This window comes from Chelon labrosus, assembly GCF_963514085.1.
Source record: "Chelon labrosus genome assembly, chromosome: 7".
Taxonomy (NCBI): Eukaryota; Metazoa; Chordata; class Actinopteri; order Mugiliformes; family Mugilidae; genus Chelon; species Chelon labrosus.
In genome coordinates, this window is record NC_140343.1 from 13,795,028 (window position 1) to 13,809,241 (window position 14,214).

Consider the following 14,214-nt stretch of genomic DNA (forward strand, 5'->3'; position numbering starts at 1 on the left):
AGGGTTCTGAAAACTTGTGACCATGTGATATTTCAGTTTGTTCTTTAATAAATTTCCAAAAATGTCTACAATCCTGTGTTTTTCTGTCAATATGGGGTGCTGTGTGTACATAGATGAGAAAGAAATATAACTTTAAAACAATTTTAACAAATGGCCACAATATAATTAAGAGTGAAAATGTTACGGGTGTCTCAATACTTTCCGTACCCACTGTAAATAATGTTTTCTGTCATTTAAACAAAACAGGAAGTTGAACCTACAACCATATGTAAATAATAATAATAATAATAAATCAAAAAGCTCTCTTTGCATCTTTATCTTTATTTTTCTGTAGGGGGAGGCATTGCATTACAAGTGGACAGACATCAGTAGTAAAACTTTGAGCCTGCTCAACAGACCAGCCTGCTGTTTTCCTACTGTTTTCTTCTTATCACACTCCTTTATGAGGTGGAGTACCATACTGCATGTGACAAACCATTTATTACTTCAGATTTCTTTTACATTGACTAAAAAAATGACTTAAAAGTACTTTTGAAATCAAGACCCAATGTTTAAATTAATGGTAGCATAACTGACTTATTCAGCAATGTTTTACACATATTTTCAAGGGCTGCATTCTTCTGTGTTGTTTTAATTACAAAAGATGCAACTGCATGCTGTTATGTATCTCAAATTTGTGATGTAATAGCACACAGTTATTCCTCCGATTTCTGAATGTCACGCTGTTTAGAGCTGAGCACATCAGACAGGCTTCTGCTGAGCTCAGATCTATGTCAGCGCCTTTGGATACAATGCTCTCATTATAGGGTATTACACAGACTGGAAATTGTGCCGTCCCTGCATATAAAGAAAGAAAAAGCTGTGGCCCTTTGTGAATTGGGTCAAGTCTGTGAAGGGGTTAACTCTTTGCTATGTCAGCAGAATGATGTGATTTGATAATTCCCATAGCCTATGAACCCCCAGAAAAACTGCTAAGGCCCTGCAGTTGCACTAATTATCCCATGATCCTTTGTCTGGCAGTCAATACCAGACATTTGTAGGGTCAGACTGGATGTCACGTGTAGTGTTGGTTTGAATTAGCCTCAAATGGCAACCAGAAACCCCCAAGAAAAACATTTCCGTCAAGCAGTTACAAGTAAGAAACCTTGTTAGAACTTTACATCCTGCACCCCGAAAGGAGAGACAAACACGAATCCTGAACGCAGAGCTGAGAATCTGCATGTTGACGTGTTCCCAGAACTGACCGGATCAGTTACAGTAGAGTGGCCTGAAAATGATTTATCTCTCTTCGCTATCATGCATGTTTGGTATTCATGTAACATGAACAAAGACGTGTGTAGGAAACACTCGGAAAGTACAGATTTCGCATTTAAATGCTTAACAACTAAATCTGCACGTCTGTGTACGATGTGCAAAGTATAGCTGTCTTTGAGTCCTGAGATCAAATCACAATTCACATGAAAAATGTTGAGGTTGCATTTCGGTTACCTCTGACATTAAAGTCAAAGACCTAGAGTAACCTCTACACAAAGGTAATTACAGGAATAGTGAAGCTTTTCAGAAGCTGTAAAGCTGCTGCAAGTAGACTCCATACTCTTGTGTGTGTGTGTGTGTGTGGGTGGGTGTGTGTGTGTGGGTGTACTCCTGGGTGTGTCCGAGTGTGTGATGTCATGGCACAGACCCGGGTGATTCCTTCTCGGCCAATCGGTGTGCAGCAGGAGGTGTTTGGGGGAGGCTGTCAGTGAATGATTAAGGGATGGGGGAGGTTAAGTTTTAAACCAGGCTGTCAAACATTGACCTCTTGGAGTAAGTGAGGAGTGTTGTATGTTGTCTGTATGTGTCTCAGGCCGAGAACCTGTCTGCGGCTGCCCAAGTGTGAAACCCGTTAGGACGATATTGCTGGACGTGACCTAGCTCAGACATTATTCCCAATCCGTTACTGTATGAGAAGCTTTAATAGACGTTAGAACGTTAAATCATCATCTTTAAGACGACCACGTGATGTTCTTCAGAGGTCAAGGCCTGAATCCCTTGAAAACTCCTCAAGAGATCAAAGTGTGCAGACAAGCTGTAAAACTTCAAAGATAAAGAGGAGAAATAAGACAGAACTCTGCATTACCTCAAACCTGAGTCTGACTTTCATTTGAGTGAACTTAGAGAGCTCGGGCTCAGTTTTAAAACGAATAAATTATAATACTGACTTGTGAATCTGTTGAGTCGATACCATCATGAATAAGATATCTGCAAAGGTTTGTGTGTAAAGCGTTCGGCAATTGGCAGCAACATGGAAAACGTTATATACATCTAGATTTGGACCTGTGCTGGTCTAAGCGAACACAGAGAAGGCTGTTTATAGGATCTAATAATCTACAAACCTTTTTATCCCATCTGGACCCCATCCAGGATGCCTGACAATGACTGAAAATCCATCTCGGAGCTCTGCATGGGAGGAAATATTCACAGAAACTTTTACTGACGTTATATAACACACAAGCTACGCCCTCGATATGTAATTCATACACAAAACAAGCACATGTTCTATAATGTAGTGTCTAACCAAGGATATCCAAGGAACACTGTAAAAAGTGCATGCAAACTAAAAAAAAAAAAAAGTCCATCATTGAATGTGGACAAGATGGCACCGTGTGACCATCTGCTCACAGTTACTGTCAGCCCAAAATCTACCCGCCCTCAGAAGAAGAAATTTTAATTTACATATGTACGCGTTGTATGTCATATATTTACACATACTGTATTCATTTAATAGCAGTTCAAACAATTGACATCAGATGTGAATGTGAATTTAAACAGTCTCAGTCCAGTTTTCCAGACTTTTTTTAATCAAAACCACTTTTGCCCAGATACACTACAGTATGCCACTGTTTCCTGTCTGGTTTGCTTAAATAAACACTTTCAAGCAAAGTTTTGTTTTGTTGTGGTTGGCACATGTGTTCGTCTGATTGATTGTAGCTCTGCAGAGCCCACTGCATAGACTTTTACCTTTGTTTTGGCCCAGGAAATGTGCCTTTTTTCTATCTTTCACCTGGATCACTTATGGTATTGATGATAAGTTGCAGTGATTCAGAGGGAAGTTGAGCTCCTGCGGGATCAAAGGTTTGCTCGGTGATACTGTAAACACACCTTTACCTTATGTTAGGGCTCTGTTGAACTTCTCCGCTTCTGTCTGTTACTTAGACTGATCCTATTCTGACTCGTGCAGAAAAAGAGAAATTATGTCATATTCTCTATATGACTTTCTGTTGAGCAAACTGGACACGTTGCCGTTGATTCAGGCAGATGTAGGAGGGGGTATTTTTATTTTAAGCCGCAAAACCTTCGTTTTCATTTGCCTCATTTGTGGGTCAACGGATGTCCCATTTCCTCTTCATAAGATGATGTTCCTCCGTTTTCTAAAATTGTCACAGTTGGTTTAGAATGAGGCCGCAAAATACCTTTCACACAGAGTGAGTCACGCAGATTACGGCTTCCTTCTCATATTTAGAATGTGCTCCCTGTAACGCAACTGATTTATCATCATTTATTATCTGCTACAGCCCAAACGCATAGTGCATTTGTCACTCTGACTGGTTGGTCTGTTTGGTTAAGACTTTAATGTCTTGAGAACTGTTGGATGAATTGGTATGAATCCCTTCGGCTTTAGCGGTCTTTTGACTTTAAATGGGCACAGCTACGGTCACATTTATAACTTTGGATGAAACGTCTAGACAATAATTCCATAGATTAGCAAAGCATTTGTTCAAATGTTTCTGATTTATGCAATATAACTGAATGTTACATCATAATAAGAAAATGTTTGCATGTTAACACACTAAATTACTCTAATATCTTCTAATATAAAGACATTAACATTTAACTATTCTGTTAGCATTTAGTTTGCTTTTTTTGTGCCAAGTGTCATTGTACAGTTGTGCATTAGCAACTGCTTTTGTGAAAAGGCAAATACTAATCTGAATTTCATCCCTACATTCAGGTGGTTTTACACTCCACGATGAACATAAGCCATAACTCATGCTCCCATCACTTTTAATCCTCACATTTCCACTCTCATTACTCCAGGACTTAATCGTTCTCCAAGCATATCAAAAAGAAGCCTTCCTGCAACAACACAGGTAACTCCTAACAAGCTGGCAAACAAGTCTGAATACGCCTCTCTTGCCGTGTCATTCTTCATGTCTTCAAGCTCAGTTCTGGCATGAATTTTCTAACTAGTCACATTCCAGCGTGGGAAGACCGCAGGTACGAGACAGGTGAAGAGAGAAACAAAGAGAAATGGAATGGAAAAGAGGGAAAGGCGTGAAGTGAGGAGGAGGAAGAAAAAAACTGGGAAATAAAACATAAACACATCAATAAGGCGGCCATGGCTGTTCAACACTACTGGTTGCTGCTGCTTTTGGTCGAATGGATTACAGGTAGAGTGGAATGTGCATATTAGGGTGTGTTTGTGTGTGTTTGTGTATCTGAATAAGAGGTTTCCCCTTACGCGCCACCTTGTATAAGTGGGGTTGTTTGTAGTATGTGAAACTCAGTTTATGTGTGTGTGTGTGTCCAGTGAACTGGCCCCCCCTGGGCTCTGACTGATACGTCTCAACCTGTCCTCTCAGGAATGTTGAGGATTTAAACATGCAAATGTTGTAGACTTAAAGTTTGGTTCACTTAGTTGTGATTAATTAGGGTGGATTCACTTGCTAAGTGAGTGGGGTAGGGGATTAGTTGGGGATTAGCTGAGTTAGATTCACACAGGAAGGACAACAATACATAATAACATGACGTACTGCAAAGCAGAATCCACTAAAGGCTTTCCCCAGCTATCTGGACATCACAGTCAACACTAAAATGTAAAGTAATGAGAATTGTCCAGTTTTTTATTTTGTATTTTCTGTATTAACTTAAATATACAGCAATAAGAACTAAATAAATGTTGAAAAACTGAGACGTTACATAGCAGAAAAAGTAATAATCACTCTCTTTGATGGATTAACATTGAGTGATGTAGTTACAGATAGTCAGCAGACCACGGAAACAACAATGACAATTACAAAAACGCCACCTAACACTTTGACAACACAACTTGTTGGAAGACAAACTGTAAAGACTTTTAAAAATATTTTAGTAGCTCATGTGTATAGTCATATTATCCGCATAGAGGCTGATTTTACGGTTTGAGTTGATGAATCAATATATTTTAAAGAGAAATGGAATGACAAATAATGGAATGACAAATAATACGACCTTTCTTAACACTTGGTGCCGCTAGAATGTTTTTACACTCAGTGATTCTGTCACACATTGAATATTATATTACATGTTGGTCGCTGGCAGGTGTAAATGCAAAATCATAGAATCACTGTATAAAAAATCTTTAAAGGTCTTTGATAGAAAACCAATGTCATTTCACCTTTGTAACATCTTAAAAAAAGCACAACTTATTGAGCCTTGAGAATTTTAAAAATCTTAAATTTGCGTCTGACTTTCTTAAAAAAAAAAAAGGCCTCACAGCAGTCTCAGGACCAGGGCCGTCCACTCTAGAGGGGACTGTGAGAAAAACAGCCTTTGTACAAAATGCTCTTTCTGCAAAGGCCAGTAACATCTGGAACAGTCTCCCACTCTCCTCATAAGGGAGTGTCACACATTATAAACCTTCAAAACTAACCTCAAGCAGTGGTTGAAAGCAAACCAGTCTTGTAACCATTGACTTTTATCTTCTTAGTAATGTACTGTCTTGTGATCTGCTCTTATTGTGATCTTTTGTCCTGTCCTATGTCTTATCTTAAATCTGGGAGACCGTGAATTGGAAAAAATAGCACTTTGCCACAGTCTTCTAACTTTACTAACTCTGCTTTCCACCAGGTGCTGTGAGTAGCATCAGTCCGTATATAAAACATTATGAAGGCTTGTCATACGACAGGGAGGATCTCCACAGGAAGCACACGAGAGCCAGGAGAGCCACCCAACCCCAAGAATATTCACTGCATTTGGATTTTACTGCTTTTCACAGGTAACATCCCATTCCTGTAACTTGGCCGGCTGCTTCAAAAGCACCGCGAAACTCTTTGTATCTGTTCCTAAACAAATAACACGTGCCAACCATTAGTTATTTCTCCGTGTTTGCCGACTGCAGACAGATCTGCATGCTTCCCTAGACAGCACGGGTCTTTGACCACATCTGTTTGCTGTTTGTGTTTTTGTTTCCTTCAGAACTTTCCACCTTCTCCTAAGACAAGATGCAGCAGTGTTTTCTGAAACATTCAAGGTGATCAGTGAAAACGGTTCCTCGTCGCCCGACCTCTCCCACATATACACAGGCGCTCTAGAGGGTGGGTATGACGGGAGCGTCTGGCCTCCTTTATGGCTCAAAACTGTTTACCTACATTTGAATCAAATTAAAGCTCAATTTAAACGATTTTACTTTAATCAAAGCTAAGCCCTGGGCTATTACTTCACCTCAGGAAATATCCCTAAATTAAGTCAGTAACTGCTCCACAACTGTAAGGCCAAAGTGATGGATGGAAGACACCTGGGAGAATCAGAGATCAGAGTAAGATATGAACAGCTCCAGAAACAGCTGTGAACATGTTAACTGCCTCATAAAGTGTAGGAGGGAGCTAATATTTTGTATTTTAGTAACGGGTATAACCCTGGTCCTGGTAGAGGGACCTCTGGATGAAACATCTTGACGAGAACCTTGTGGCAAAACATTTATGAACGTTAAAATTTCAATTTTCAGAAATTATTTTAAGTCTGATTTGTGATCTCTGCCTCAAGCCTTAACTATTTATGAACAGGTTGTGTCTGGATGTCAGTTATTTGTTTTTTCATGTCCCTTTTCATTCCTCTGACCCTGATATGTTGTGTCTCTTGACTCGACCTTGCAGGTGAACCGGGTTCAGCGTGCCATGGTTCTCTGTTACAGGGTCAGTTCGAAGGAACCATCCACACAGACAATGGGACTTATCACATAGAGCCAGTCCATAGATACATGAGCAACACAACAGATTATCACTCGATAATCTACCACGAGGATGATATGGGTAAGACTGTTTTCCTTTTCTGACTTTGCTGAAACTTTGCTGAAAATGCTGTCTCAGCACTTAAGCATGGAACGATTCTGTAGTATGTGTCCCTAGTGCAGGCTTATGCACTTGGAAATATTAAAGTGACACCTCATAACCCGAGCAGGGTTGTCTATTGGAGTTTTGCAATTGACAAGACAAAGGACAGAGTGTGTCTGCCAAGTTTTCTTCTGACAGTCTGAGAGAAAGATGACCAGAGCAAAACACACATCACCCACTGTTACTAATCCCCATTGCTATTGTCCTACACAGTAGCTATACAGTATCTACAGCCTGGTTCACCCTAATGTTTCTAGGGTTCAGTGACTCTTGTAGTAAGCGGAGTTATAATGTAATGGATGAGTCTATTTAGAGCTCTTGGGGGTGTCGAGGGCCTCCCTGCTTGGTCGCTGGCCAGAGAAAAAGATGAACGTAAGATGGGGTGACTTTTGTAAGAGGAGGAGTAGACGAGACGGGGGCTCAAGTAAGGAGGGAAGTATGAATGTGGTGGAAGAGAGGTATGAGGATAAAGAAGTACAGTGTAACAGAAGAGAAAAAAAAGAAAAAAAGGGAGAAAGAGCAGCACGTAGAAAGTCTTACGGATCTGGTAGACAATTTTCTATAACAACAGATTATACTGAACCCTTAGCTGGCTTATGATTGTGATCATGACTTGGCCAGATGGCTTTTGAGTGTCCGTGTAATTCCCTGGCTCTGCGTGCATATTTGCAGTAGTATTACAATATTTCTAAGAAAGCATGTTCCTGGAAACACAGTACAGATGGTGCCAGAACCCCCCTCTGTGTCCTTAAGTCTGCACAGGCTCCACGGATGCCTTACTCCTCCCGCCATTTCATGAACCCCCTTCAAAGGTTTAGCAGTATTTCACATTAGATAGCGCTGTGGCTGATAACATCTTGTATTTTCCTTCACAAGCCAGCATATCTGCAGGAAACTGTGAACAATTTGGCTTATGATATGTCAGAAAACAATCATACGAAGTGGAAATTAAGACATAACGGGGTGATATAATGTGTCTACCCCTGTGTGTATTTCCACTTCCTCCAGTTGTCGTCTGGAGGAAACATTTTTGTCTCCAGGGATGTTGGACCTCATGAGGTTTATCAGATCTGGGACAGAGGGCACGGTCAGGGCAGCCATTTTGCAATCCATAATGTATGACATCAGGGTACTTCTTAGGCCTGTTAGATATACATAAGAATCAATCCATGGGTGTAGGATTTAGTGGCATCTAGGTGGGAGATTGCAGATTGCAAAATAAAGAAAGAAGGAAGAAATAGCAGATAGTACGGATTTATTGACTCAAGATACGGCTTCTCTAGACTGAGGGTTTAGTTTATCTGTTCAAGAATATGGTGGTCTTTGTCCCGTAGAGGAATTGTTCCATAGGTTGATATGAAGGGCTTCTTCTAAGCTAACATGAACACAATCCGTTTTAGTAGTTACATTAATATAACACATCCTTTAAGGACATGATTTTAAATAGGAAATAACAAATTGTGCATGGTGTGGAGTTTGCATGTCTCCCTGTGTCTGCGTGTGTGTCAGGATTTTCAGGGTGAGGTAGGACCCAAATGCTGGACCCTAGGCGATGAGGCAGGAGTTGGCAAAAAATGAATTTAACTAAACCATAAGACAAGAGATCCAAAAACAAAAATCAAAACCTTCAAAAAGACAAGAACATAACAGCACAAGACTAGAGCTTGGAAACGCAGGAAACGCAGGAAAACAGTACAACACGACAGAGGACAAAGGGAAAGGCAGGACTTTATATACACAAGGAGACACAGGTGAAAACAATCAGGGCGGGGCAGAGAATTACACAGGTGGGAAATCACAGGACAGGAAGAAGGCAAGATGGGAAACAAGGAAAAACTTAACAAAATAAAACAGGAAACTCAAAAACATGAAACATGAACGAAGCTCAAGACATGAACACAGGAAATAAAAACACAGAACCATTACAGTGGCTTAATCCCACCATCCAAAGACATGCTTGTTGGGTTAATTGGTGATTCTAAATTGGTCGTAGGTGTGCGTGTGAGTGTGAATGGTTGTCTGTCTCTCTGTGTTAGCCCTGAGATAGACTGGCGTCCTGTCCAGAGTGTACCCCGCCTCTCGCCCGATGACAGCTGGGATAGGCTCCAGCAGACCCCGCGACCCTTCACAGGACAAGCGGTTACAGAAGATGAATGAATGAAATTGGACATGATAAACTCAGAGTAATGCATAAATTGATGGGGTTCAGGTTAATGGGTAAACTCTTAGCTCCCTCCATAATTTCACACAAGCGTATTCCCATATTTAACAGTTTGTTTAGCGTTCCATAACCTTTGACATGTTTATCCCGGTAATCTGTGTTTGTTTGTTACCTACGAGGGCTGCCAAAACAGATTGTGTTGTGTAATTTGTGTTATTGGTCGCAGAACCTCACCGGCTTTCAGTCTCAAATACGAGGACCTACGTCAGTTTTATTCAACTCACCTTAACTCATTTTCAAATCAATCAGAAGCGTTTTTTTATCTGCATTCATTAAGCTGACTCATTAAAGGCCGAGTAGTCGCTACCCATGTGCATGTAGTGTAGTTCTTATGAAGTCCCCTTTGAAGTTTCACATCACTGTGAATGGAGGGTAATGATTAACCTTACATTTCCACGAGATTAATCAAGAATAATTTAGTTTAGATAGAACTAGTAATCTCTTAATGATTAACTGATGGATTCTCAGCTAAAACTGAAAGGGATTTTACAGTCAGGAGCTAGCTTTTATTTATCCCAAGTGTTTGTACAGTATGCCACTTGGAAACAATTTCACAAGTAAAAGGCCCTTCAAACTTTTTTTTATTGTTATATTCATGATATTTCTTTCCAAATTACACAAGAGCTTGGGGCATTTGAGAAATATGTCCCCAACTGTCTGAACACTTGATGTTGCAATACGAAAATGGTTATCAGTCTAACAGCTGTTACAGTACTGCATGTACTGGATTCACTGCACCCTGACAGAGGCATGAATCACCTCGTAGATTCACGCATTAAATATAGCTGCAGGACACAACGATTTCGATTTGTCATTCCAAATAACTAGTCCGTCACATAAGGCGAGAAGCGGCTCCAGCTCAATGGAAGGCGCATAAATGGGGAAGGTGTGGGATGATGGGGGATATCTGACACAGACAACCTCCCACCAAGCATGCAGATGACATTATTTGGGAGAACTGTGGGATCTTCTGTGTAAAAAGGCCACTGAAGAACTAGATCAAAGGTTCAGTCTGAATATGTGCTCATGAGTAATGTTATGCATAGACTCTATGAGTTTGTCATAGAGACAATTTTAGTTATTTTGTAGTTCAGGATAATTAGAGTGATCTGGGCAAACTAGGAGGAAACTTGGGATGACCAAATGGTCATTCATCAGGTAGTTAAAGTTAGCTTTGACCTCATAGTCTACAGACTTTTCCTGGTTTAAATGGGTATTTCCCTTTTTTAGGCTGAAAGATGAAGAAGAATTTATGCACAAGATCATGGATCAAAGACGAACATATATTATGAATGTACTGCGATTGTTGCTCCAGCATATTGTATCTGTTATACTCATAGCTGGAATGAAACTTCAGGCTCTGGCATATATTTTCTACGTCGTGTTTCATAGTAGAAGAGGTTTCTAACAGCTGCTGGAAATGTTAGTCTTGGCAGAAATGCGAGTCTGATTTTTCATCTGGGAAAATCCTTTTTGTTCAGCTTTCTTTGTAACGGATAAGGAAATGTTTGTCTGTGCAGGGCTGTGACATTTTCAACGGTGCGTCGACGCCAGGCATTTAGGCCTCCATATCCAATCCATCCCCCACCCCCAGCCGTGCCATGTATAGAATGACATACAAGTTTGCGATTGGCTGAAGGGCTTTTGGTAAGGTGGTGTGATCCGATCATGTGTTGCTCTCTCTCACTGTAGGTCCACGTCCGATCTACTGAGACTAAACAGTGGTTCGACTGTAGCTGTGGAGATGTGTGGTAGTTGAGACATCTTGCAGCAGTTTGCATTTCTTTACAATACATTTACATTGTTTCCTCCATATTTATGAGCAGATTCTCCACAATCCCTGACCACGGACCTAATAGTCTCTGTCGCAATAAGAGGCCCGTACACTTTGTGAAATTCTGTGGCTTTTTTAGAACAACGTGACGGGCCAACTCATGCAAAAGTAACGTCCCCCACGACTGCAATCCCATCATCGTTGCATCACTTTGAATGAGACAGGCATCCCAGAGGTGTTGCAAATCGCAGACATTGTATTTTTTGTATTGAAATCAAACCTATCACAGACGTTTCCATAGGCTGGCCCATGCGTCCTGCTGCAGACCGCTGTGCTGATTTCCAAATGCAGGTCCTCTATTTATAAAGTGTTGGAACATGTGTGCTGTGCTTCAGTTCATTTTAGCTAAGTTAAGCAGCCAACCTCTGACTGCTGCACTTGTTGTATTAAACTCTTCTTCATGAAAAAATGTTCAAGGGTAAAGGTGTACAGAAAACGTTGAACATAAAACACTAAATGCTGTTTCAGTTTGAGATCCTCAAACAACCTGCCATGCTGCAAGATACATCTTCGGAATAAGAATAACAATAAGAATTAGGAAAAAAACATAATCTAAATCCGAATAAGAGAGGAATGTAATATAAACATGATTAGATTAGATTAGATAGATACTTTAAGCAAAGTATGCAGTTTGAGACGCAGTTGTTCACCAAATTCTTATATGGTTCTTGTCCATCCCTGATACATCCCACAATTGAAGTGTCATCTGAGAACTTCTGCATATGACATGAGTATGTGTCCTAACTGAAGTCTAAGGTGTACAGGGTGAATAGGACAGGGGAGAGCACAGCACAGTCCCCTGTGGTGCTCCACTGCTGCTGACGATGGTCCCGGACATGCAGTTCCCCAACCTGACATACTGAGGTCTCCCAGTGAGTAACAAGGGCTGGATGGTGTTGAAAGCACTGGAGAAGTCAAAAAACATGATCCAGCAGCATTCCCCCCGTCCAAGTTCGAGACATTTTGATGGAGCAGGTAGAGGATGGCGTCCTCCACCCCCACCTTCTCCTGGTATGCAAACTGCAGTGGGTCGAGAGCGTGGCGGAGCTGGGGCCTGATGTGGATGTCAGGGCGACTGGTCTGTAGCCATTCAGCGTCTCTAGGGTGTGACCTCTTGGTGACAGGGATGATGCATAATGTTTTCCACTGCAGGGGGGCCCTCCTAAACACATGCTGAAGGGGCTCCCCCAGCTCAGAAGCACAGGCCCTGAGCGATCGTGGGGACGCTCCATCTGGGCCAGCCGCTTTTCTGGGATTGAGCCTCCTTAGTTGTCCGCTCACCTGAGTCGAAAGTGATGGCGGTGGAGGAATGACTGACTGTGGAACTGTTGACGCGGTTGTGTGTCAGGCAGATAGTCTCTTGAACTGATTTAACGCAGCCACAGCTCTGAGGAAGAAACTGCTCTCCAGTCTGGTGCGGAGGGGCTTGGTGATGGCACAAATGTGTACGGCCCTCACAGACGCTTATTGCTTTCCTGAGGCACCTGGTGGTTTAGATCTCCTCTGGCACGGGAATCGATGCATATGATTGGTTGATGCTTCACTTGAGTCACCGGAGCGCTTGAAGGAAGTTGAAGCCAGCAAGTTTTTGATTTGTAGGACATCATAGCCATCTTGCAGCATTGTTGGGTGACAATCTGTCGCGTCATATATCACGGCTTCCACTGAAAATGATTTGGAGCCCGTTGTGAACACCTCATTCTGTTCTTAAAACCTTGCACGGTAAGAAGTGATATCAGGGAACATCAACTGTACCTCAAACACTAATAATTCAAATGTCTTTATTGATTCTAGCACACTGAGGACATGTTTAACTGTTCTGTTAAATGCGACACTATCTTGCAATCATTTCTTTTTCAGTCATTGCCTCTGGTTAGACACAGAAACAAAGCAGTACATTTATTATTTTAGCACTGAGACCAGACTGTGGCCGTGGACCATCACACTCTGCATCACAGTGTTTATTTGTGATGGTATCTTTCACAATGTCTTGTTTGTGCCAATAAATAGTAGCTACACCAACCAGCCTTCTCTGTTATTTACTGGATGAATGAACGCGTTCAAGGACAGACTTACCTGCGACAGTGTTTGCTTGGCCGCGTGCATCTCGGTGTGTGTTTACTAAACGGGGGCGAGAAGACAAAGTAGATTTAATATTCGACATGTACCTGTGAATCTAAATGTTTGTTATTTTTGTGTGTGTGTAGTCCTGCCATATATGACATCAGGCCCCGACGGGTTCTGTGGCACAGAGCATCTGAACGTCCTCGCCCAGAGCCTCAAACTCAATCAGGTAGGACTGTCTAGACATAACCTCAGTGAGCAAACATTAAAAAAAAAAAACCACACTCATACACACTTTACTTTCTCTTTCTTTAATTGCCATCATAATTTCCTCCTCCGTCACACAATTAATAACCAAAGTACTTAAAACATCTTCTTATTAAATGCTCCTTAAAGGAAATTAACTAATGTGTCTGATTCATTGGTCATACCAGACTTAATTTATGATCCCATTCATTCATTTGGTCACTTTTACTGACTTGAGTCACCGAGAACAAATCACAGGTTGCAGCTCCAGAAGGATGTTTGGACATGTTTAGAGCCGAGCTGCTTCTTCACAGATGACCTAGTGGCTGTTGGACAACAATAAAAACAGCTCTTACAAACATCTGCCAAATGTATTAAGCTAATATCCCCCTTGGGTACCCTGCTAATCGTTGACCTTTGATCAACTGGGTGGTGGGCCTACGTCTATTGTCAGCAGTGGATGTTGAGACCTTGGTATGAATCCATTTTTATCTGCAGATAGAAATCACTTCCACTGTTCTGTCATGAAATAGCCTGAACAGATGTTTTTCCCAGTGGGGCGTCCAAGTCGTGTTCCTGCCTGGACATGTCCCCACTCCCCCTGGGACACTAGTATTGTGTAACATTTGCCTTCAGACCGACTCAGCTTCACGTTCTGATCTGGTAGGCGTCATGATTTTTATAGTTTATGGTCAAGTTATTTCCCCAAGCCACATCTC

The 14,214-nt window shown here is 41.5% G+C and overlaps 1 protein-coding gene across 2 annotated transcripts in view; it reads left to right on the forward strand.

Annotated features, from left to right (window-relative positions):
• The first annotated feature begins 3,771 nt into the window (after positions 1–3,771).
• The window catches only part of LOC311490726 (disintegrin and metalloproteinase domain-containing protein 10), a 29,633-nt gene continuing 19,190 nt past the window's right edge, over positions 3,772–14,214 (forward strand). For both annotated transcript variants that reach the window (XR_014699167.1, XM_084548375.1), the window contains exons 1-5: positions 3,772–4,430; positions 5,869–6,016; positions 6,217–6,335; positions 6,894–7,049; positions 13,393–13,478. Coding sequence is in view for 1 of the 2 variants with exons in the window: in XM_084548375.1 (XP_084404501.1) it covers positions 4,379–4,430; positions 5,869–6,016; positions 6,217–6,335; positions 6,894–7,049; positions 13,393–13,478 (561 nt within the window). In the remaining variant the exon portion in view is untranslated. The remainder of the gene's footprint in view (positions 4,431–5,868; positions 6,017–6,216; positions 6,336–6,893; positions 7,050–13,392; positions 13,479–14,214) is intronic.